The sequence below is a fragment of the Genypterus blacodes genome, unplaced genomic scaffold, assembly GCF_046128005.1.
Source record: "Genypterus blacodes isolate CSIRO-AG114 ecotype Tasmania unplaced genomic scaffold, CSIRO-AGI_Gbla_v1 ptg000003l_1, whole genome shotgun sequence".
NCBI classification, from domain to species: domain Eukaryota; kingdom Metazoa; phylum Chordata; class Actinopteri; order Ophidiiformes; family Ophidiidae; genus Genypterus; species Genypterus blacodes.
In genome coordinates, this window is record NW_027466817.1 from 7,815,532 (window position 1) to 7,841,614 (window position 26,083).

The window sequence follows — 26,083 nt, forward strand, 5'->3', positions numbered from 1 at the left end:
AACCAGCTACCATTCTACTTACTTGGTTCACAAGGGGGACTCGAACCGGCGACCCTCCAGTTCCCAGCTGTCCACCCAGCGGACTGAGCTACTGCCACCCCACCCCCTGTCTGTAGACTACAGCACAATTACTACAGCTGGTCTCCTAAACAGCACCCCCCCTGTCTATCATCGCACAATTGCTTTTACAGCATATCGCACAATACATAGCTGTATATCATATATACCACGTGTGTCTGCTGTATAAGGTGTATAAAGTGTAAATATGTAATAAATAAATATTCATTACATGATCATAGCCAGTTGCACATTGTACACCTTATTGTATGTTCTTTTTACCCCTTACTTACTGTGCAAACATTTTTTGCACTTTTAATCTCCACTGTACTGCAACTGTTGCACCGCAATTTCCCTTGGGATTAATTACATTACATTACATTACGGTCATTTAGCAGACGCTTTTATCCAAAGCGACTTACAATAAGTGTGTTCAACAAAGGTAGATAAAAGAACTTCAGGTCACAAGAAATCGTAAGCGCGATGAAGTTTTATCTTATCATATGCCTTAGCACCATGGGGGCTTTCAACTGCACTGCTCCCAGGCTCTGGAACTCGCTTGCCCCCACACATTTGACAGTCATACACCATATCTTTCCTTTATCTCCCTCCAATGTTACCATTTTATATTCACGCTATTTTCTTGTTGTTCTTGTCTGTACCAGTTGATTTTTACTCATATTTGTTTTTTTACTTTTAATTGTGTATGACTGTTATGCACTGCATGGTGAAATGTGTGCATGTGATTTTGAAAGGTTCCCTAAAATAAAATTGTATTATCTATATTTTCCCTCTTACTTACTACTCTGTTACTTTCCCTCTTTTATTTTTCTCAAAAATGTAGAACCAATTCAATACTTTTGAAAAAAAACCAACAGCCAATCCCAGTAAGCAGCAAACTCAGCAGGATTGTGAGTCCACACACAGGGCACATAGAATTATATTATCACACTATCCGTTAAATGTTTATGTTCTTAACCGGTTCAATCTTTCATAACATATCGACAGTCAATCATTACCACCCCAAACCGAGAATCATCATATTTCACCGGTGTTGGTATCTTGAAACCCCTACTGCAGTACAGTTGTTAACCACTGGGTGCCAAAAAACATGTAGGTGATTAGGTTTTTTTGCTGATTATCTCTACAATTCTCCTTTTGGATCACACCTGTTCAATATTTACCAAAGCAACAGAGTGCCCTCTGCTGCGCAACAATACACATAACACATATTCCATACGGGATGCTATACAACAGAGCGAAAGATTTCTATGAAGTCATCCAGACTCTCAACCGGCCTCTATTTCAATGGCATTTGCATGTGTGTGCCCGCCTCCAGTGGCTGATCAAACTTGCCCCATATGATGACAACAAATACCACTATGGGTGTATCGGGGGCTGCCAATGGGGATTAATTGGTGATGCAATATCGTTGTCAATTTGCTCGCTCATGTCCTGAGTCGAATAAGTACGTGATAAGTTTTGGTAAAGCCTGTCTGATCTCATGTGTACATGGCACAGAGTTTTCTGGTTTTATTTTATAACTGGAAGTGATGTGTTTCAGTGATGCCATTCTCTCAAGACAAATTTAATATTTTACAATGTTTATGTGTTAACATGAAAAGTTCACAAGCAATGGTAATCAGCGAAAAGGTAAAAGGAGCCAGGTGGCCTACCTTTATTATTACATTGGCTGTTGAAGCCGGCCTGGCCATGTGTCTTGAGGTGACTGGTGATGTAGGCAGCGCTTAGCATTTTGCCACAAATGTTGCAAGTCACTTTGCCTTCGTGCCTGATCATGTGGGAGCGTAGACGGTCTTTGGTGGCAAAGGCCGAGGTGCATGCCTGAGAAAGACAAAAAGTTAGCACATGTATTCTATAATATAATAAATCTGTACTTGCAGAGTTATTACTATAACAACGACCTTACATTCACATACTGATAGCAGGGGCATACCATGCAAGAAGCCAACTTGCACATCAGGATCGGTTAGAGGTTCAGTCATGTTCAACAACACTTTGACATGCTCTTTAGGAGAAGCCTAGAATTATATGAGCTGTGGTTTATTGCAGAATGAATTTACAGATGAGAAGCCTCATTGTTGGTATGGTGCTCTAGCATATCTGGTGCATATCTCTAAAAAATGTTTGAGATATGCACACCAAAACAGGCAACTGTGAAGCAATAAGATAAGATAAGAGGTTTATTATCCTGAGGGAAATGACGATCATGTCCGGAGACCCTGTGCGTAACCATGGACGCATTGTTTACACCAGGGATCAGCTGTTATCACTTAATAGCATGTCGATGCTAAACAACGGTAGACCCGATGCTCCCCCTGAGCTTGAAAGAGATTCTCAACGAGCTGGGAAAAGGAGATGGGGACATTATGCTGGGGCTGTGGTGCGAGCGAGGAGGAGACGATACAGACCTGTCCTCCCGTCCATCATTATGGGGAATGTAAGTCCATCTTATTTTTTCCAATAAGATGGACAAGCTAGCAGCGCTGACCCAGCCCCAGAGGCAATACCGAGAGAGTAGCATCATGCTGTTCACCGAGACATAGCTAACGGAGCTAATACCGGACACGAACGTCGAGCTGGATGGATTCAACCTACTCTGAGCAGACAGGACGAAAGAGAGCGGCAAGAGGAAAGGAGGAGGGCTAGCAGTGTTTGTGAATGATAGATTACATTACATTTACATTACATTACGATTATTTGGCAGACACTTTAATCCAAAGCGACCTACATTACATTACCACCCTTCGCAGCGGGGGGAGCAATTGAGGGTTTCGTTGCCTTGCTCAGAGCCACCTCGGCAGGGACTCGAACCGGCAACCCTGCGCTTCCCAAGCGGAAGCTCTACCCACTGAGCTACTGCCTCCCAGAGATGGTGTAACCCGGGGCAAATCATTATTAAGGAGCAACTATGCAGGAGGCATTGAACTGTAAGCTGTTATAGCATGTGGCCATATTATCTGCTGAGGGAATTTTCGCATGTTACTGCTATAGCTGCGCATGTTCCCCCCTCTGCTAACGCTGAGGTGGCCTGTGAAGTTATTCATTCCACCGTAAGCGGGCTGCAGACTTGAACACCCAAATGCCCTCCTACTCATCTCTGGAGACTTCAACCATGCCTCTCTTTCCTCAGCTCTACCCACATTCACCCAGTAAGTTACATACTGCACCAGAGACAATAAAGTTCCGGTTCCGGCGCTGTGCAAGCGGCAGCCAACAACAGTTGCGCTCTCTCTCTTTCTAGCCTTTTAGCTGTTTTCTATTAATGTTATGTGTTTTTGTAGCTTAATCAGAGAGCGAGATCGCTAGCTAATAAGACGGACGAGCTAACGGTCTTAGTGAGGACTCAGCAGGTGTATCGTGAGAGCACTGTTTTGTGTTTCACGGAGACATGGCTCCACCAGGACATCCCGGACTCCAACGTGAATGTCGAAGGCTTCCAGACTGTTCGGGCAGATAGGATTCACCGAGAGAGCGGCAAGAGAAAAGGTGGTGGGCTTGCTGTTTATATTAACAACAAATGGTGTAATCCTGGTCATGGCACTGTGAAAGAACGTTTGTATAGCCCAGACATTGAATTGCTCGCTGTGAGTCTAAGGCCGTATTATTTGCCGCCTGAGTTCTCACATGTCATCCTCTTGTCTGTCTACAATCCTCCCTCGGCGAGCGCGTCACTCGCGGGTGACGTCGTCCACTCATCGGTCGCCAGATTCCAGTATCAACACCGGGACGCCTTCATCGCAATATCTGGGGACTTCAATCACGTCTCTCTGGCAGGGACACTGCCCACGTTCAAGCAGTTTGCGGACTGTCCAACCAGAGACAACAAAACACTGGACATCATGGCCCTCTTGAATGAGAAGAAGGGAGCCTTCCGTGTCGGTGATAGGGAGGAGAAGAAGCAGGAGGGGGCTGGAGCGAAAGCTTCAGCAAAACAACCTGAGAGAGGTGTGGAGCGGCACGAGAACAATCACTGGCTACAAGCGGACCGGTAGCCAGTCAGCAGGAGGGGACCAGGACAGTTAAACCTGTTCTTCAACAGATTTGATGAGAGGCCCATTGCCCACTCCTCCAGCTATTCAGCCATCGACCCCCCTCAGCCCTCCAGCCAAGCTGACTCCCCTCCCCCACCATTCCCCCACAACAACACCATACCTGCTATCCTCCCCCTACCTCAACCTTCCCCCACCAATACTAACGCCAATCAGCTATCACCAGTCACCCCACTGCTGCAACCCCCACCACCATTGTCTCTTGTCTCTCCCATCTCTGCCCCCTCCCCTACACTTATCCCTGCTCATGGTAATCGCCCTCCCCCCACAGCAACACCAGGAGGGAACTCTCAACCCCCCCTGCCTCACCATGTCCATCACAACAGAGCAGGTGAGAAGGGAAATGAGGAGGTGCAAGGCGAGGAAGGCTGCGGGACCAGGTGACATCAGCTCAAGGGCACTCAGGTCCTGCACAGATCAGCTGAGCGCGATTGTGGAGTACATCTTCAACTTGAGTCTGAAGCAAGGGAAGTAACTGAGCTGTGGAAGACATCCTGCTTAGTACCTGTGCCTAAGACCCATCACCCCAAGGACTTCAACGGCTACAGGCCGGTGGCGCTGACATCACAGCTGATGAATACCCTGGAGGGACTGGTTCTTGACCACCTTCAGCCCCTGGTGAGACCATCGAAGGACCCACTGCAGTTTGCCTACCAGCCCGGCATCGGGGTGGATGACGCTGTCATCTACCTTCTCCAAAGATCCCTCTCCCATTTGGGAAAGGATGGCAGCACAGTGAGAATCACGTTTTTTGATTTCTCCAGCGGACAGAGCAGAATCTTTCTGCTCAGGAGACTCCGGTCTTTTGGCGTGGGGGGGGCTCTCCTAAATTCCTTCTCTGTGGTGGCACTAGCCATCTTTTATGAACAGCCACTGACAGGAAGAGACTGAACAAGCTGGTGAAGAAGGCCAGCTCTGTCCTGGGATGCCCTCTGGAGGTGGTGGGGGACAGGATGACGGCCAAGCTGTCATCTTTGTTGGACAACTTGTCTCATCCTTTACAGAAGTTTCTAACACCCCAGTGCAGCTCGTTCAGTGACAGACTGCTTCACCCGCGGTGTCTCACGGAGATATACCACAGGTCTTTTCTTCCTGCAGAAGTCAGACTATTTAATCAGCACCTCTCCCAGTTAGCCCAGTGTAATGATCAGACTGTGCAATATGTAACATATTCATTCATTCATTCGCAATTTACAACAAATACCTAGTTGTATTGTTCTTTACTTATGCTTTTTTTTTAAGCATATCGTTAAAAGTTAGCCGACACCGGCAAGTACGCCGTTGCACAACCGGCCGAGTCCGCACCCTCATCTAATGGTCTATGAGAATAAAGTAGAGAGTGCACAAGACAGTGTTGTTATAGGCTGTAAAGTAATACAACCCCCCCCCCCCGTTGGAGAGGTAGATCGCTTACACTTGGTCTTCTTAAAAGTAGATCCCGAGCTGAAAAAGTGTGGGCACCCCTGGTTTAGCGCTATCCACTTTGCGGCTTTAACAATGTGAATTTCCCCGTTGTGGGACAATTAAAGGATTATCTTATCTTATACTTGCTTGACTGCAACATTCGGCTCTACTTATTAATGCGAGTCAGGCTTTTCCCACATGAAGATTATTAAGGCCAAATACCATTCCACCATGACTGATGATCATTTGGAAGCCTGCTTGAGGCTACTAGCAGCTTCTGTCCGGACTATGCAACCCTGGCTGACTCCATTCAGTGCAAGTCATCAGAGTAAGGTAGTGACCATAAATGTATTGTGCCATAATGGTTCAAGCAGTGATGCAAAGTACAGCAACATTTATTGCATTTATAAAGTATACATTATATTTATACTATATATAAATATATATTTTTAATGCAGGTAATTTTAAAAGTAGCTTGCAGGCCAAAAATCTGGTTAACCTTGTATGCTCCCCATAATATGCATCAGGGGTATATATGGGTGACACCAGTCTAACCTAAAACTGGACATGAGGGCATAAGACGCAGTAAGGAGTCTTACCGTTACTTGGCACTTGAATGGTCTCTCTGAGGAATGGACATGCTTGACATGACAGCTTAGGTGATCAGGCCTGTAGCATTAGATCAAGACAGAAGAAAATCCCAATGGTCAGTCTCACAGATTTAAGTTATGATGGAGTTTTACTGACAATACAATCAGGTTGTCTTTGAAGATATTTACAATGTAAGATAATATCTTAATTTGTTTTAATCTGTGTCTCATCAAAAGAAGCTAAATACTTTATTCACAGGCTTCACGAACCCAATCACATCATTGACTAAGTTAACTACTGTTTCAAAACAGCAATAAGCTTGTTGCTACAATTCTACAAACATTTAACTAACTAACTAACAATTGAGTTCTGCTTTTTGCAGCAGTTTATCAACACCAATGTCGGAAGCATTCGAAATAATGTGGATCTACTAAAGAAAACACTCAATTGATATTGATATTATATTGATATTGAGATTGATATTGAACTATTGAGATTGGACGAGTTCCTAGAACTCGCCTTTGGTAACGGTGTCATGTAACAATGTGTGCAAAACGTTTTTAGTGATGTAGTAGGTGATGGTGTTTTTTACCACATGGTGCCTATGTGAGCCGTTTCATAAAAAAGAAAAGAAAACACTCAAGGAAAACTTAGATTTTTCTATATAAATGTGTAATATTCTAGTGTGGTTTCTAGAATAACAGACTAAAAAATGTAATACAGACCATAGGTATACTTGTTAGGTATAGACCAATAATAATTTGAGCAATATTTAAAATTTGACCTTCAGTAGGAAATCAGTATCACTGAATTCGCTACATTAAATAGAAAAGGAATTTGCATGACAGAAACAAAAAAGTTAAAAGCATGTAGCCAAAGTCACAATAACATTCTTCACTTTAGTAGAACGAAGCAACGACAAACAAAAAAGTTGTTAAAGTTGTTAAATCTAACTTTAAATTTTAAATTAGTATGCTATGACAAGTTCCAGTTTTTGTAAATTCATGCAATAATTATAATAGATAAAAAATGCAATCAAAATACCTGGAGAAGCCCTTCCCGCACACAGAGCAGATATAGGGCTTGTGAACACCACCATCATGGGAACGGACATGGTATGTCATGCGATCTTTTCTTTTGAACCTTTGGTGGCAGATGGGACACTCAAATGGCTTCTCGTCAGAGTGCGATAGCTTGTGGCGATTGAGGTGGTATACATCACGGAATGCCTTCCCACACATGTCACAACCATGATTCTTTTTTACTGGCTTGGGGGGCTTCTTAGGGATACTCTGCTGCTGTTGGTGTTGCATTGGAGTCACAATGCTTGTGCCTGTGGATGTGGAGGTTGTGGCTGTAGTTGGAATACCAGCGGCAGTAGTGATGTATGAAGAATTACCACTGTTTTGACATGACACAGTGGATATGAGTGGCACCGTAGCGGGGGCTGTCTGTGCCTTCTTAGGCCGTGAAACCATCTTAATACCGGTGTGGCAAGACTCGTGCCGCCGCAAATGGTAGCTGTCCCGGAAAGCCTTGTTGCAGTAGCCACAGATGAAAGGTGTCTTGGATTTGGTCTCTTTTTTGATAGTTGCAACAGGAGGCTGTCCACGACCTCCTCCCCTAGTCAAAACATTGTCTTTTAGGAGTTCTGCAGCACTGACGGGTGGTTTCTGATCCAAGGGGATGGGTAACACCGGTTTCTGATCTGGTGGATCTGTTCCAGAGTTAAGGAGAGGCAAAAGGCTGTTCCCAACCACTTGGTGTTGGTGATGCAGAGCCTCATTTGCCTGCTGCAGTGATAAAAAGTGAAAAAGCCATGGCAGCATGTTACACATCAATAAAACACAAATGAATGCAAAGGCAATGAGTGTGAACGATAAAGTTTTTAAGTGCACGAGTCCTTACTAGAGCTGAACAATTTGAGGGAAAAACATTGCAATACTTTTGACAGATATTGCAATTTAATTTACAATTATTATTTTTTCTTAAAAGTCATCCTGTAGTTAAAAATTCATTATGTGCTAGATTTAAAACGTGACAGGATATTACCATGGGATACCATAAAAAAATGAACTGCTCTATTTTAATGCAAAGATGACAAATATAAAATCACATACTGTTTATCCAGAGATTGGACGAGTTCTTAGAACTCGCCTTTGGTAACGGTGTCATGTAACAATGTGTGCAAAACGTTTTTAGTGATGTAGTAGGTGATGGTGTTTGTTACCACATGGTGCCTGTGTGAGCCGTTTCATAAGTTACAATAGCTGTGCACTTATCAGCGAAAGCATCCCGGGGGACTGTGTCAAGACAGCACCAATCATGATATATTTGTATTATCAGCACGCGGAACATGTATCTGTAGTAGTCAACTGAAACTGATTTTGTAACGGTTCACAGTGAAAGTAATTTCTGCACCGCTGCCAATGTAAAGTCATACCATGCGTTGTTAGTCGAGGAAATGTAACCCCATCAATACTTGAAACAGACTTCCCCTTTAATCTTAGTAGCTCGGGGTTGAAGTATCTCGGCATCAATGTGACTCGTACATTCCCGGACCCTCACTGTAACCTAAGCCACATGTTTTTTAACTGCCCCAGGCTGCACAACCGCTGGTCCGGTCACTTCAACCCATTGTCTACCATATTGGGAACGCAAGTTCAACCGTCCCCTCATATTTGGTACCCCATCTGACTCACGCCAATTTAACACCTCAAAAAAGGAAATTGTCATGTTCACCTATGAGGGGCCACACAGATAAGTTTTATCAGAGATGGCAACCATTTCTCCCTTACTTCATAGATTTTAGCCTTTACAGGCTACGCCAGACCAATGACTGAAAACCTGAACACCGAATAGTTTCATTTTATTTTTCATCTTATTTTACATCCCAGAGGGGCCAGGACGGGGCTGTATGAATGCAGGATTGTGTGACTGCGGGGTTGGGTCTTTGGGTGGGATTTTCTTTGTTTTCTCTTCACTATAACCTATGATACAATGTGTAGTATCCTACATTGCTGTTTGACATCATCCTGTAAAAACTGTATTTACCCTATGAGATCATTGCATCAACATCACTGATGCCATCCTGGACTCCTGGTGTCCACACAACTGTGCCATGTTCTCACAACCTCCAGCGACCGTGGCTTCCTGCTGTTTCAATTTCAATCTGCTTGTACCTCATAATATAATACAACCTTCTTTCTCTTTATCTCTCTCTCCATACCCCCCTCCTTCTGTATAAAAATTATCTCCAGCATGTCCTATAACTGTATGCGCACTGTCATGTAAAATTTTTGCTTCAATTAAAACAAATATGAAAAAAAAGAAGTACTCATCCAAGTTAGGAGCACTGCATAGTGAGTTTTCAACCGCGGAAAATAGCCCCGATAAAAGGCAACAAATATACAATTTTATGAGGAATGTGAATGACAAGTGTGTGCGTGTCTCATATGCGGTGCAAACGCGTTTGTGGAGTACCACTTCACCACAGTCCACAGCAACTTTTCATGGGACTTTCTGGCTGCTAGCAGGGCGTGAAGTGTCATTCACCTCCCTATACAACAGTTGTAGTAGAGGCCCGGCAGAGCATCACCAGGGATGAATTTCAACGTCTGGTGATGTCTATGGGTTCCAGACTGTCCAGGCTGTCATTGACTGCAAAGGATTTGCAACCAATTACTAAGAGTGACAATTTGATCTATGATTATTAGTTTGTTAATTACTTTTGGTCCCTTAAAAATGGGGAGGCACATATAGAAATGGTTGTAATTCCTTCACCGTTCACCTGATTTGGATGTGAATACCCTCAAAATAATTAATTAAGTCTGCATTTACAGCACATCTTGATTGTTTCATTTCGAGTTCATTGTGTAGGTGTACAGAGCCAAAATTATGAAAATTGTGTCAATGTCCAAAAACCTATGGACCTAACTGTACCTTCCTTTTCCTTATACATTGTTTTTGCTTTTTATGGGGGTTCCCCCAACCCCCCAAAAACTCTCTAGGAAGACCAGGAGTTCTGGGGTGGGTTGGGAACCGTGTGCTGTGTGGGCCTGTAAACCCCTTTGAGACATTGTATGTGATATTGGGTAATACAAATAAATTTACAGCAGAGTAGCCACTTACTCTGTCAAATATTGAAGCAAACACAGAAAAATCTTTTTTTTTCTACAAAACATTTCTTTATTTGTTTTATGCTTTTTGACACAGAGGGGGCACTGACCTATCTAGTAAATCTCCTTTCGATAATGGCGAGGAAGACATAAACTTGTACATATTACATTACATTACAGCAGAACATTTATTATTTCTATATGGATTCTATTTAATGTCCATATGCGAATGTCCATTTTCGTTTGAAAACTTTGAATGAATATTACGTACTACATATGGTTGTTTTTTTTGTTTACTTCTTGTTCTGAACACAACATACATATAAACATCGAACAAAAAGTTTGGAAATTTGTGTTTGGTATATTATTTCTCTGTTGTAACAATGCTTCTTGGCAATACATTTTATACCGTTGGAAAGCCTGTTTAGTCCCCTTTTAAACGGTGCCCCATTTGTAAGGAACATGCATTTGTGGGATGAACAGCACAGCTGAGTATGTAGGTTGCGTTCATGAAAAATTTGCCTAATCTTCTCTGCCAATGCCAAACAGCTTATTCTGCTGTTGCTATTGACTCTTGTTTGGTGGATTGGATGATTGAAGTCTAACAGCCAGGAGCCTTAGTAGCGTGTGGAAGAACCATACACAGCCACAACAGCCTGGCACCTCCTCCTCATGCTGGTCACCAGCCTGGTCAGACACTGCTGATATCGAGATGAGATTCTGCAACCAGTGGTTCTGCAACCAGTGGTTCTGATGTTATAACACAACATACATATATATATACATATATGTTCAGAACAAGAGATAAACAAAACAAAACAAAAAAAAATATATATATATATATATATATATATATTTTTTTTTTTTTTTGGTATATATATATATATATATATATATATATATATATATATATACACACACATAAATATACATATATACATACATTCATACATATATATATATACATATGTATAAATATATACATATACATAAATATATAGAAAAGTATTGGCTGGCACAAGTATATATATATATATATATATATATATATATATATATATATATATATATATATGTGTGCCAGCCAATAGTAAGTATTGGCTGGCACAGACATCAATTGGAGATATAATTCTTGACAGTCATAAGTATGAAATACATTGAATAGTCAAACACAAATTACATACTGTTGAATTCCCCTCAGCCATTAATGTTCTGTTCTGTTACTCTGAAACTCAGCCAGGCTCCAGGGCAGGATCTGTGTATTAAATAATAATGAAAAAGAAGTTCAATTTTGTTTGACAGACATTTATTATAAAATGTAAGTAATGAAAAATCAAATAAAGTGGCATACCTGTGGGATCTCCTTGCAAACATGTTCTTTTTAGTGGATATGTTGATGCAGTTGCCACACACCTATCAGAAATCAAGAGCCATTATTAACCAGACATTGCAGTTGATCGGACACAGTTAAGTATACATTTTTCTATAAAGAAAAGATATGTAATAAAAATGCCCTCTCAACATCACACAAAAACAATAAAGAATTAAATATCAGATTTACTACACAGGGTGATCTTTGAATCAACACTCCAAAATACTGAATTTAATGAAACATACACTATCACGGTGTTCGCACCACATAAAAACTAACCGCATTACAGTGTTTGGACTCTTACAAGTACACACAATAGCTGATCACACTCCAGATCCAATAGCAAAATGTTAGCAGCCATTTTGAAGAAAAGACAACAATGTAATGATCAAACTACAAGCTTACCATGTTGACACATCCTCCTGCATCTTTGTTTGATGTACTTGTTGAGGCACGATGCCTCATCCCACACAGTGAAAACCAATCAGAGCTGTGGTTCAGCTGCATATCATTTGCAAACCGTCCTGCTCACCCAAACAGCTTGTTGAGACAACAGAGAGATGGGGTGAGAAATGACTGCTAAAGCCAGGCTTTTGAGGATTTTTCTTTCAATAAACACACACATTCTTCTTAAGGACATATAGGATGATATTCCATTGGTTATAGTGAGCATAAAATTGGACCTTTAACATGTCATGCCATGACGACAGGATGTGTCTTTTAATTTTTCTGTACATTATCTGAAAGGGCTAAAAATTCCCCAGTATATTCAATGATGGCATGTCAATTATTGTTTAATTAAATCCACTGTATGTTGCATACAGGCGTGCTGTACATATTGTACTTTTTCACAATCACAATGTCAAGCCAAAATGGTAAAACCAGGCTTAGAGTGAATCCATAACACTATCTTATAAAAAGGATTATGATAATATGTACACTATCACTTAGAGCAGGGGTCTCCAACCTTTTTTCCTCTGCAAGCTAATTTGACAAAATAAACGTATCGAGAGCTACTCATGTTTTTCATTATTATTAACATTTATCCACATGGCTAATTCTCCACCCAAACCAGCTGAATAAGCGTCTTTTGTGTGAACATTTACAAAATGTTGATATCCAACACTCATTTTGTACCAAAAACATTCAGCAACGTGTTCAGTGTGTCAAGCTTACACTAATATTCATATTAAGCTCGTAGAGAAAAAAAAACAACGTTATTACTTATTTTACTACTACTACTATACCTTTCCTATTTTTTGTCTGTCAACAAATCACTGTCACAATTTCCCTTCACATTCCCTGTAATTCTGGGAATTTCCCGTAGTTCCCATATCATCTGTACTCCACATGCATTCAGTCTGTTCTGATGTTAGTGAGATTACACAGGGTGTGTGGTGTCTGCTGGAGTGTATCCTCTTAAGTTCACTTTGTTCGCAACCTGCTAGCAGTCGGAAAGTCCCGTGTAAAGTTGCCGTGGCCAACAGGCTCGACAGATGCGCTCGCACCGCAAATGAGACACACACACTTGTCATTCACACTCGTAAAATTGTTTGATTCCTCACGAATAAAGGCTATTTTCCGCGGTCATTGTGAAATCCGGTGCGCACTTGCTAGCCTGGTAACATCGCCTAATGTTAGTGTCATTGACGTAACCAAACTTGACCGCAGCATCATTTGTTTGGCTGACAGCTGACTGGCATATAATCATTGGCATATAACAATTGAACAGTTTACCTTTGAACAGAGTATCACTTTTTCTCCTATCTTCCCATCTTTTATCCCACTCCCCCACTTCTTTGCTCAGTGAGAGAATTGAGCTCTAGCTTGTCCTGCCAGGATATTTAATCTGGGCTTGAATGTAGTCAGGGCCATTTTTATGCACATGTGAAGGTGCTCAATAGTGAGCCTGGAACAATATTTAGTTTCAATAATATTCATTGTGGAGAAAGCTGCCTCGCCGTTGTATGTGGAGCCAAACATGGTCAAAATGTTCATGGCTACGTTCCTCAGACCTGGAAAAACTGTCTCAGAGACCAGAGCCAGAAAGTGTTCTTCCAAACTGCTCTTTCAGGGTCACATCTCCTTGGAAATCAATAAATTGCATCTGGAGAGGCCCTGCATTTACCCATTTAAAGTGCTGTGTGACTTCCATTGCGAACCCCCTGACATCTGTGATGAGAAATAGGTTCTGAATGCACATGGTGAGCTGCTGTCCAAAGCTGAAGCTGTCAAAAGGGTTGCTGAAGTTTACAATCAGTTTATCAATACAGTCAACAAAAGGAGACATCTCTCTGTCCCTGAAGCTGTTCCTGCACTGCTGGCGTCTCCCTGCAGCTCTTCCTTGAACACCTCAAGTTTCCTCTGAAAGGAGAGGACAGCTGTCATCAGTTCACAAATTGAATTGTCCTTGCCATGTAGCCTCAAATTCAGTTCATTCAGATGTGAAGTGATATCAACTAAAAAGGCCACATTATCCATCTGTTTGTCATTTTCTAAGAAGAGAGAAAACTGTGTTGCCTTTCGACTTCTTAGCTCTGCCAAGAAAGCTGCTACTTTCCTCCTGATGGACCAAAAGCGCTTTAACACCCTACCTTTGCTGAGCCACCTCACATTGCTGTGCAGGAAAAAAAACATCAGCACTGACATGAACTTCTCTGAGGAATTCTCTAAGCATGCGATTCTGGTAGGAAGAGGTTGCCCTGAGAAAAATGTAATTTTCATCATCATATTCATCACCTCAGCATGCTCATCTGACAGGGAGGCGCAGAGGACATTGATGAATGATGATGATGAATCTTTCAATCTTGCTACAGCTCCTTTCTCTCTCCCTACCATAGCAGTACTTCACTTTTCTTTGTGGCAGATGATGCTGACATGGGTATTTGCTTTATTTAATCACAAAGCTCTTGTTTTAGCTTGGGTTTCCATAACACCTCAGCAGTGCCACATGCTGATCACCACCATGACGCACTGCATTTATGCAGAAATTTGTGCAAAAGGGGCCCCGATCAAGTATGGAGTGCATACACATAAACACACTTTTCAGAAGGCTGACATTTTCATTTTTTATTGGTCTTTTGAAATATTCTCATTACAAAATTAAAAATCCGGCACTCATGTTCGAGTCGATCGCATCAGTTCACTCCGACTTTCACACTTTTCCACACAAGCAGATCATAGTTGTTACATGTATGAATTGTGCTCGTCCTGCATCCCGGGACGCCTTTGGGCCACACATCAAAATTCTAACAAATAAAGGCTTGAAAAATATACTTTGTGTGTAATGAATCTAAAAATCTGAGTTTCACTTTTTCAATTGAATTACTGAAATAAACAGCATTTTCCATGATATTCTAATTTATTGAGCTGCACCTGTACTTTCCCTCTTCTTTTTTACTGAAGAACATATGACTTACTTAGCCACTAGTAGTCTGGTGGTCTCTCTCAACAGCGCGGCCATCGGGGTCAGTGACCAGAGACACGAACTGCTTCTGTCGGTGAAATTTGCTGCCTTCGCAGCAAATTAAAACGTTTGCTGGCAGGCAGCAGTCAGGTACAGACCGACACTGGTGTGCACAGACCTGGGAATGCCGGCACCAGGCGGGGGCCACGGCCACCCTGATACATTTGCTGGCCACCAGGCAGGGGCCAAGGGGGGCCATGGTCACCCTGATACATTTGATTATTTCTTTCTAAGAGAGTACAGAGAAAGGAGGGAGATTTAGTGTAGAGGTCAGTAACATTGAAAAGGTTACAAGGAGTGGTAAAGAAAAATAACGGAACAAACCAAACATGAACAGGCATAAGTAAGGTGAGAATACAGGTTGATAAGTCACTGGCCTCAATCAGACCTAAATCATGGTCTTAATTACAGGGACCAGGGACCTCATCAATAAGCTCTACAAAACCACCAAAAAAGACATGGAAAGTGCTCAACTGTAGGTGCGATATCTGTGGTTCGAGAGAGATACTTATGCAATTCCACCAGGGGCCTCATTTATAAATCATTGCAATGAATGCTGAACAGAAAACAAGAAAACCATAAAAAAACTCATACCCCGCCAACTACACTGCCTCAAATAATGATAAACGGTTAATGGAAATAAATTAATGCAGAGTCTATTGTTCTGTTAAATCTTTAAGATGCAACATAACTTCTTCACAGTTTTGGTTGCTATGGATGATGGTCCCGATCTCTTTGAGATTCAGGAGTTTGTGTTTTCTCACAACAGCAGCATTTCTGCAGCTCTGTGCACTCAAACCATGGGCTCTCTGTACATCTCATCTGTGCTCTGAGGGTTTGGAAGCAGAGTGAGGAGCAGTGCATACAAATGGGTAAGGGGGGGCGCTATTGAACAACCAATGGAGTAGGACGCGTCCTTGAGAGTCTCCCGGAGAATCTCATCTAAAGTGCTTTTTAACAGCGTTTTCTTTACCAGTTTTCATCGATACATCACTTGACTGAAGATTCCCCAACAAATTCTCGCTAGTGCATCGTAACAGTAAACACTATGAGCCCGAAAAAGCCCAGCTGAAACTCACCTCCCCGAGTCTAGCGATGACCTCTACTTCTGCCCTATCTTCCACAACTTGAGAGTCTCCCTCCCCGAAGACTGATGTGCAACCCGCAGATGGAGATCCCATAAATCAGTTGGTGGTGCTAGTCTAAAAGCTAAGCCAGGATTTCCAGGTATTGAATTCCCAAAAGTTACTGGCAATGAGACAAGAAATGGTGGCAGGTTCTCAAACGATTTTGTATCGTCTACCTTAATATGCCAATTTAAATAAAGGCTTTATAACATTTTTTTTTCCTACTCTTCTACTACTTTTCGATTTAAAACATAACTCAACATTTAAAGAGTAGGGATGATACACACATGCAGTTTTTTCTGTGTATATTGAAGAGCTAAAATACTTCTGTAATTGCTGTTATATATTTTTCAAAGAGCACCTGCATTTCCTCATTATTTTTTCGTTACAGTTCCACATGAGCAATTGGTTTTTTCCACGTTTCCCATAGTTCAATGAAACGCATTCCATTTGATATTGACAATTTCCCTGAGCACTCAACAACTTCAACTCAACACTGACAATCACTGGTGAATGTTTAAAACCAGTGCTCCGCAATTAACCTCCTAATTGAGATCGCAACAGCGATGTCTGATAACCATTCAATCTCTGTTTAGGAATTGAATGACGCGTGAGAGTGAGATCAATCTATCAGACAGCAATGCAAATTTACTTCAGCACCTTAAACAGCATAGAGAAAAGTATGATAAATGCATGGGAGTGAAGGCCCTAAAAAGTAAAGACACAGGAGGTGAAATTCACCCTGTGAGCAACAGAGGATAATTACAGATGTGTCTGTGTGTGTTGCGCTATACGACAAGTCCTCATGGAGAAAGACTTCATAAAACATTTGCCAAGCAACATAACATGCCCATACATACCATCAGCAAAGAGGGATTTCAGAAGATGGTCAACACCTTGGACAGGAGGTACAAGTTACCCTCACAAACCTATTTCTTTCTCCGAGTTGCTATTCCCAACCATTACAAAAAGTGCAGTGCCAAGATTCAAGTGCAAATGGAAACTATTCAACAAAGCAGGACAACTGAACATCAGCCTAACGGTGCACTTTGATGACATCGCCTATGAACTGAAAAGCTGCTCTCTACTTGAGTCTTCACAGACACCCTGTCAGGTGAAAGGTATGTGAGCATATCTTACCTGAAGCCTCTGGTGCATCTTTTGAACACATCGGTCCTGGCTGAAGTGGACTCTGACCTGCCCAAATCCTTGAAAGAAAGTGTACTTCCTTACATTCCTCAACCCAAGGTTCCAAGCTCAATACATCTGCGTAGAAGAGACAGTGAGGAAACCACTCACACAATGTTTGCGTAGATGTTAATCATTCCATGTAACGTAATATTAACCATTGTGTGCGTTCTGCTTTTCAGCAGCAGCCGGTAGCACAAAGCCCCACACCAATGATATGAGATAACGTCTATTGTGATTTGGCGCTGTATGAATAAAGTTGAATTGAACAATAGAGGAGAGCCAGGACGTGGGAGCTGACCTGCAGCTAAGGCCAAGAAGAAAATGTTGGCCAGTTTCTTCAAGAGCAGCACACACACACAATGCCAACAGCATCAGTGGCAACCACATTTGATCCTGTGGCAGAGACCAGAGAAGCAGTGGCCGCTGCATTCAATACCGTCTGTACATGCCCTGTGCAGAGAAGAAGAGAAGATCCACTGAATTGGTAGAAATTCCACCAAGTGAACGTCCCTCGGCCACAGAAGCACAGAAATATACAAGCAACAAGATCTGGATCAGAAAGAGCTTTCAACATTGGTGGTGATACAGTGTCATCACTCCTGCCTAAAACCAAACAAGGCGGATGTACTGATATTTTTGGCAAATAACCTTAAGTTATTATAACTTAAGTTAGGAAGTTAAAACCTTTTATAAAGAGTATTACACTTAACAAAAGTAAGTGTTAACAGGCTAATGAGTCATTTTCATTTTATTTCCAATTTCATTTTGTAGTTGTTCATGTCCCATTTTACAACATAATCAATCATTATGTAACAATAAACGTTCCAGATGGCTTGGCCATTTAAAATGTGTTTTTTGAGTTTTCTAACTAACAGTTAGTTAGAAGAGTTTGCAGAAGCCCCTTTATTTTTAGATTTTTTTTTTAAATTTCCATTTTTTTGAAATATATTTTTAGAGCAGCCTCATATACCCTTAGTATATGTTTGAGATGAGAAATACGCATTTCAAAATTTTAAGTAATGAGAAATACGCATTTAAAAATTTTAAGTAATAGTGAATTTTCCTTGATACTAAAGCAAGCAGACTCATACCATTTGTTTATTAAATAACAATCGCAATATTGTCCACGATAATCGCAATATGAACTTTTCACCAAATGCTGCTGCACTATTTCAAACGGTACCCAACAAACTGAATTCTTGATAACTGCTTAAGTGGTACATATCAATGGTCAATTTCACTAAACAGACTAACAGCAATTACATGTAGGACAGTCAGTGTGTATGCACACAAAGAAATCTTGTCATCGTTTTCTGTGAAGTAAGCTACTTGGCTTTGAAGAAGTGATCTTCTATTCTTTAAAAAAAAAAAAATCAAATTTTCAGTATAGCCCATTACTTTTTACAAAAAAAATCACGCATTCAAACGAGGTTTAAGTACATTTTCTTCACTTTTATTGAAGGGGTTTTTTTTATAAATATAGTTTTCACCATTTAGGTACACATTTTATACATATGGTGGGTCAGATTATCAAGTGAGCTGCCTACATGGTCAGCTGCCTACGTAGGCAGCATCATGCTGTCAGTACTTGTTATACTGTAAATCTTGAAGTCAGTTTTTTTTTAATCCCCAAATCCATTACTGTTGCCGTTTTAAACTATCCCATTTTTAATTTCCCTTACAAGTCAGGTTATTTAGCAGATTTGCCTAGAATGTACCCACCCAACACCCATTTGATATTTTTGAAAGCACTGGGAATTTCTTCACAATCTAAAATAAAACTTAACCATTGATGTTTACCCCAGTTTATGAAGGAAGTTTTACCCTATAAATAATACTAACTTTATTTATATATCACCTATAGTTTACAAAGTGCTTTGACATACAATCCAAACAGGAATGATGCAACTAAAAGTATAACATAACATTACAGAAATAGAAATATAGATGAAATAGAAATAAAAGACCAGAGTTTTCCAGTGCGTTGTTGGGGCAATTGATGGCCGCCATGTCCGCTTTAAGGCTCCAGGTAAGCCAGGGGCTCAGTGCTATGGCAACCGGGAACTTTCCCCCTCAGTGCAGGTGCGAGTGCGCAATCACCAGGGAAACTTTCTTCATGGATTTATTAGCTTCCCTTTAATAAATACTTCCAGGGCAGATTTGGTCCCTAAAAGTGAAAAGAGAACACTTGTGTTTACGAAAACAACCGAACAACTGCCTAGCCAGTAACTGACTTACCACGGTGATAGATTAGTTTCATAGCATTGTTGATTTAAATTAAATTGTTCTATTTCCATGTCAAAATTAACTAATGCTAGCTAGCCCAACCCATTAGAAACAACGGGCCGAGGCAGCACAAGTAGCTAACATGCTAATCCACAAAAAAGGATCGATGTACAAACGTGTCAAAATTAGCATTTATACAGCTAATTATTAATTAATATATTACACTTATTATAACAAAACAATGCCAAACCCAATCCAAAAACTCCACAGTAGTATAAATAACTTACGTTTGAAAATTACTTGGTTGTCTCTACCCTCATACATGCATCCGCCATTGTGGAATCAAAAACAAAATCAGAGGCTCTGCTAAACTGCATTGTTGGATTGTCATGCCATTAGTCATCATAGCACAATGACTTAAAATTCAATCAAAATAAGGCATCTTAGTAGCCTTAGACAGCCTTCGTGTCAGGGAGCACATGATGACTTTAAATGCTGACTATGTAGGCAGCTCACTAGGTATTGGGACAGACCCATAGCCTTCCCTATTTCAGGCAGCGGCCAAATTAACATAAAGTTTTGAATTTGGCTGCGTCCATGCAATGACTTCCTGATGTCTGTGACCTATCAACATCACAACTCTTGATACTTTATTTCTGAGCTTTCACACAGGGTCAGTCCCAATACCTAGTGAGCTGCCTAGATAGTCAGCATGTTTAGCCATCATGTGCGCACCCCTGACAAAAGGCTGTCCAAATTCTAAGACTACTAAGATGCCTTATTTTGATAAAGCTTTAAGTCATCATGCCAAGGTGACTAACTTAGTTAAGGAATTCCACAATGCAATGTGGCAGAGCTTCTGGTGACATTTTTCAGTCCAAAATGGCGGAGGCAGACGAGCGTTGACTGACTGACCAAGTGATTTTACATGTACATTTTTCAAAAACATATGTAAAAATAAGTTATTTCAACAAACTACTGTTGAGTTCTTGGATTCATTTTGTCATAGTGTCACGTGAAATGGTGTAATTTCTACATGAGCTGTATTAATGCTCATTTGAACATTTTTGAGACTCGATCTATAGATCAATGGATTAGCTTGTTGGTTTGTTGTGTGGCCACGGCCCTTTGTTTGAAATGAGCTGCACTAAGTTAACACCAACATAGTATAATACATTAATTAAAATCAACAGGGTTATTTAACTAATCTACCACCGTGGTTACTGGCCCTTATCTGTCAGTAACTGGCTAGGCAGTTATTTGGTTTTTTTTCCACAAACATGAGTGATCTCCTCACTTTTAGGGACCAAACCTGCGCTGGAAGCATTTATTAAAGGGAAGCCGAAATATACATAAAAGAGCTTTCCCTGGTGATTGCCCACAGCCTGCAGCTGTACTAGGGGGGAATAGGTCCCAGTTGCCCCAGCACTGAGCGCCTGGAGCCTTAAAGTGAATATGGCAGCCTTCAATAGCCTCAGCGTCACCCGTCTTTTTTTTGTTTCTGTATTTATATTTTTGTAATGTTATATGTAATACATGACGCTGACTGATTAGGCAGCCGACTTCCCTGTCTATGTAGGCAGCTGACTATTTAGGCAGCTCACTAGGTATTCGGACCAACGCGTCTTCTTCAAAGAGAAGTCAATGTTACTCCAGGAATGTTATTTTTTAGTTGCTTTTCTTTTATAATTCTGAAAGATTTCCTATACATCCCACATACAATAGGCCTACTCCAGATGTCAAAATACACTTAGTATTTCAATGAACAGGGAATAAAATCATTTAATTGCTATCTACTATACTAGATCAGTGACTATTTCATTCACAGACAAGGACCAATGACACCGGTCATAATAAAAACCTGAATGTATATTTATAAGAACCGTATTCTAGAATCAGTACACAAAATGTGCAAAAGGTAAAACAGACCCACTGCTGAGCCCATCAGAGTTCAAATGGTTCAAGAGATGAAATGGGCTGCAGAGCATGGGAAAAGCACATATGGGTACATCCTGATGATAATTTATATGGCTACGCCCTCTGCAGAGCAAAGATATCTAAATGAAATCTGAACATGGTTCCCCAAGGTTTTGCAGCATGATTAAGGCAAATAATTGAAAAGTAGTATAGAAGCTAATGGAATTGTATCAGGTCATGCAGAGCTCTCCATACCAGCCAGGGTAAAGTTCGGAAAATTTGCCATGTGCTACGGAAGAAGCATCATGCATAACTCGGTAACCATGAGCTGTTAACAGGACAGCGGATGCAAGTTTGTGGAAGAATTATGAATGTGGACAAAAAGAGGTTCTCAACTGGATATCCCATTTGGAATTGCAATATCGGCGGAAGAATATTATCATGACTTATCCTTGCCTGGATGGCATACATCCTTTGAATGGTTCAAAATGAAATCTGTTTGTTGGTTATTTTCTTAACCCCCTGGGAATGAATATTGTGACTGCACTCTTGTCTGGACAAGAGTGCTAAATATTTGTACACTGTGTGCACAATTATTAGGCAAGTGAGTAATTTGACCATATCATCATTTTTATGCATGTTTTCCAACTCCAAGCTGTATAAACTTGAATAATATAAATATGCATTTCTGGTTCTAAAATGTCCTTTTTATTGTCCCTGTTCTAGTACAAGTTACAAAATGAATGCATGCATCATGCACTTAAAAGTAACTCCGGAAGGGTTCCTAGACAACAATCATGCTTCTTTTTTTCTTAAAAGGTTAGTACATGGTGTGTTGAATTTATTACACTAATTTCATAATGTATGGTTTTATATGTTTTTTTACATTTATGTTACTGTATCATGAGGACTTATTACATCATGAGTTTCTATATATGATGGTCACAGGACTATGGCTGCTAAAATACATAAATGGTCATGTTTACAAATGTTTGGTCAGTCAGTAAGTAACTGAACCTACAGTGCATTTAAAAAAAAAAGAAGCTATATTGTGTTTGATACTCAGTGACAGAATTCAGTATAACAAGCATCAGTGACTACTGCAGAGTATAAAGCATAAAACATTATTGAGAGACAACTTACAAGCCCAAGAAACGTACAGTAACAGTGATTTGCAATCCTAACAAAACTGTTAATAGTTACTGTTATATAATTGATGCAACTGTGAATCCTTGTTAGAGCTTTAATTCAAAATCTTCCATACAAAACGCACACAAGTTTTGAAGTCTAGTGAATGAGCGATGTACAGCAGAACTATGTGTTGTATTGACGTTTGCCCTACTGCTGCACCTCTCTGCTCAAGAGCACCTGCCTTTTAAATAAAATTGTTCGGAAATGTTTTGCATTACTTGCTTCAATTCATTCTGCAAAGCACGTTAAACTCTCCCACGATTAACATGACTTTCCAAGGAAAGTTAATCTGAGGAAACTGGACTTTCACCTCTCATCCGAACGGCTTCTTCGGTCGATGTTTAATACGACTCACAAGTTTACTCAATATTTCTGATAAAAGCGTAAAGTTTGGGGGTTCCGCTGCTACGTTGCTTGCGTCCGCGTGCCGAGTGTGTATGTGCGGTTAGCTTCTCGTTGACGTTGATGCGGCCAAATAATTGCATTCCGAATTTTAAGAGAGTTGAGTGAGTAAGTCCTTATATGTCACCGCCTAACAACCACCGTTATCTGTAGTGCAGTGATGGTTGCTCCTGGATTCCACCTTAGCCAACTGCTTACCCGCTTGAAATAGCAACATGCAACAGCTAGACATGCAGGCTAATTTTCGAGCGCGCGCGTCAACATTATAAACTCAAAGAATGCACATATGGCGGATAAGTTGATCATTCAAAACAACTAGTTGAGATCGCGGAAGCAATGGTAATGATTCGGCTTTCAATGGCCTCAGTAAAGCATGCACAGTCGAGGGTTTTTATGTTCGCTAAAGCTAAGCCTGCTTAGCAATTTGCTTCAGAAAGCCACACAGCAGAAGACCTAGCTACTATGCTAACGCTAACATCTTTGTTTTAACTGTTTTTAGTTGGTGGAATTTGTTTCGCTTAGAACATTTTTCGCATTGTGAAAACCTCCACACAATATCTGAAGGCATGAGCGTATCGCAACACGTACCTGAAACAGAAACGTACTCCAGCTCGGTTCCATTGCAACACTTGATAAATCTGCAGGGAACCTACGACAAAGCAGCCGAACATGGCAGCTTCAACTTCCGTTAACCCCTGTCCAATACAGTCTTATTGGGACGTCTGGACTTTACAGAAACATGTCAAATCCTATCTGCACAGACACTGGGTGACAGAAATACATCTGGAATATGTAAACCAATAGTGATGTTTCTATACAAAGAAACACATTTGAATTAGAGATATTCATTACATTACAAATGTTAAAAATATATTGTAACAGGGCCACTGAAAATCTTGGGGTGGCCAAAACCAGAAGTGTAGCTCAATTTCAGGAATTCTATGACGCTGTTGTAGGATAAAGGCTAGGTTAAATTATGGCAAAGAGTAAAGGAATCACCTACTGATATACTTTAGTTTCTAATGTTACTAATTATTTGATGTGCATAGACTAATACGGTACAGTTAACATTTTAAGTTCCACAACAATCTGTTTTATTGTGTTATGTATTTGCATATGTGTTAGTCGATTCATTGTTTTTCAAAGGGGCTAGTTGTCCTTGACAAATATACTGCAGTCAGTACATTAATAGTACTGAACAAAACATTTAGTGGGAACAAGCCTACTCAAGTTTAAAAATACCACACTGGCCTGCAATTCTGTTCAATATAGCTTTATTTTGCTGTTGCTGCATATTCTTGTAAATTATAACTCGTATACATTACATACATTATATACAGTATACCTACAAATCTCTTTTATTGGCCCACTGGCAGATGCAGTCAAAAATGCAGAACTACTAAAACGCTTGTTAAAAAAACTTTCACTTTTGTTTTTTGGGGAACACATCCACAGAATCCTCCAGATTTATGGCTGGAGCCCTTCTTGACTCTATGCTTAACACCCCCAAATAGCTCTTGGCCGGGAGATATCTTGTTATGATCTGTAGCGATCACGTTATTTTAAGGTAGGACCTGTTGTGGCAGTACCACAGTGTTGAGCAGAGACTAGGCAAAGTCTGTTTGAGTAAGCGAAGTTTATTCACATTTGCAAATGGAGAAGAGATACGTGTGCCCAGGATGCCCACCTAGCTCTCTTGGGCCCTCAAAGAGAAAAACACGGGCGTATATAAGAATCAGTTAGGCCCGCAACCTGTATGTCCATGTAAGGTCAAAAGAACACTGTTACTGGGCACCGAACAAATGTACACATTGTGTAAGCATTTTAGTGTAATCTTGGGTTGCGATGATGTGAAGATGAAGGAAGGAAGGAACTCCGCTGACACTGTCTTTGCTTGTATAATGGGGTTTTATTATACAAAGTACAGCATCATAACAAGCACCATGGAACGCTTGTGAGAGACTCTGCAGCCGGAATGAGTCGCTCCCGAACTCCGACTTTCAGACGTATTTATACAGTTGATTGTCACTCAAGAAAAGACCCGTTTCAGTGGATATTGACAAACCACCTGGGACCCCTGTAAACACTACATGACCATATTTGGTAATAGTTCACTTTTATGACGGTCATCTATATGTCAGCTGTCTAAGCCCAAGGCTTAAACTGCTGACCTCCGGTGCCATTTACATTCCTTGTCCAGTTCAGTCCACTTTTCCTTTGTCCATTGTCAGCTGTAAGGCCTTCCCTAGTAGAATGAATATATGTTCTTATTGAGATACTAGATATACAAGCAAAATATACCACAGCATACAAATACATACTAATACAGAGTAATACATAATAATACACAGTGAGGGTACACAATTGTCATTACATTTCCCCCCTTTTGATCATTCTTGATCAATCTACAAAAATCACAGTATCAAAAGTAAAATGGAAAACAGTATAAAATTCACAGTATAAAAAAATCCCATTATAGAAAATCATTATCACCAGCAAAACATCCCTCTTGGGGTGGGTTTGTGTGGGAGTAATTATAACCTGGAAAAACATTAAACATTGGTATCCTCACTGTCGGGAGGAAGCAGAAGAGTTAGAATAAGGGAAAGAGAGCAGGCAAAGGGAAAAGGGGAGCAGTGAAATTATTATGCAATGACTGATAATGCAGATTGCCAGCCAACCGCCTGTAATAAACTCGGACCACCAGTCAGGTCCTGCGGTGCCATCAGCAGACATGACTGTCTGGAGAGCAGTTATATTAGCTAATGCGGTGATTCTCAAACTGTGGTACGCGTACCACCGGTGGTATGCGGGCCCCCACCAGTGGTACGCAGCGGAAGAAAGAAAAAACTGAACCATGGAAAAATTTAAATGCAACTTAAAATAAATGTTTGCACACGGCACACTACTACCCCTTACTGATAGTGGCGCTGCGTGCAAACGTCAAC

General features: G+C 40.8%; 1 protein-coding gene across 6 annotated transcripts in view; it reads right to left on the reverse strand.

Moving 5' to 3' along the window:
• Positions 1-23,811, reverse strand: part of LOC142995280 (vascular endothelial zinc finger 1-like) — a 29,901-nt gene extending 6,090 nt beyond the window's left edge. For 4 of the 6 annotated variants that reach the window (XM_076146314.1, XM_076146299.1, XM_076146307.1 and 1 more), the window contains exons 1-4: positions 23,724-23,799; positions 7,170-7,918; positions 6,134-6,203; positions 1,734-1,902 (exon numbers count right to left, since the gene is read on the reverse strand). In XM_076146314.1, the coding sequence (XP_076002429.1) occupies positions 1,734-1,902; positions 6,134-6,203; positions 7,170-7,918; positions 23,724-23,756 (1,021 nt within the window). In that variant the 5' untranslated portion in view covers positions 23,757-23,799. Of the gene's footprint in view, positions 1-1,733; positions 1,903-6,133; positions 6,204-7,169; positions 7,919-17,348; positions 17,475-17,697; positions 17,850-23,723 lie in introns of all 6 variants that reach the window. The other 2 variants (XM_076146291.1, XM_076146284.1) reach the window with 2 other exon arrangements.
• Positions 23,812-26,083: the final 2,272 nt, after the last annotated feature.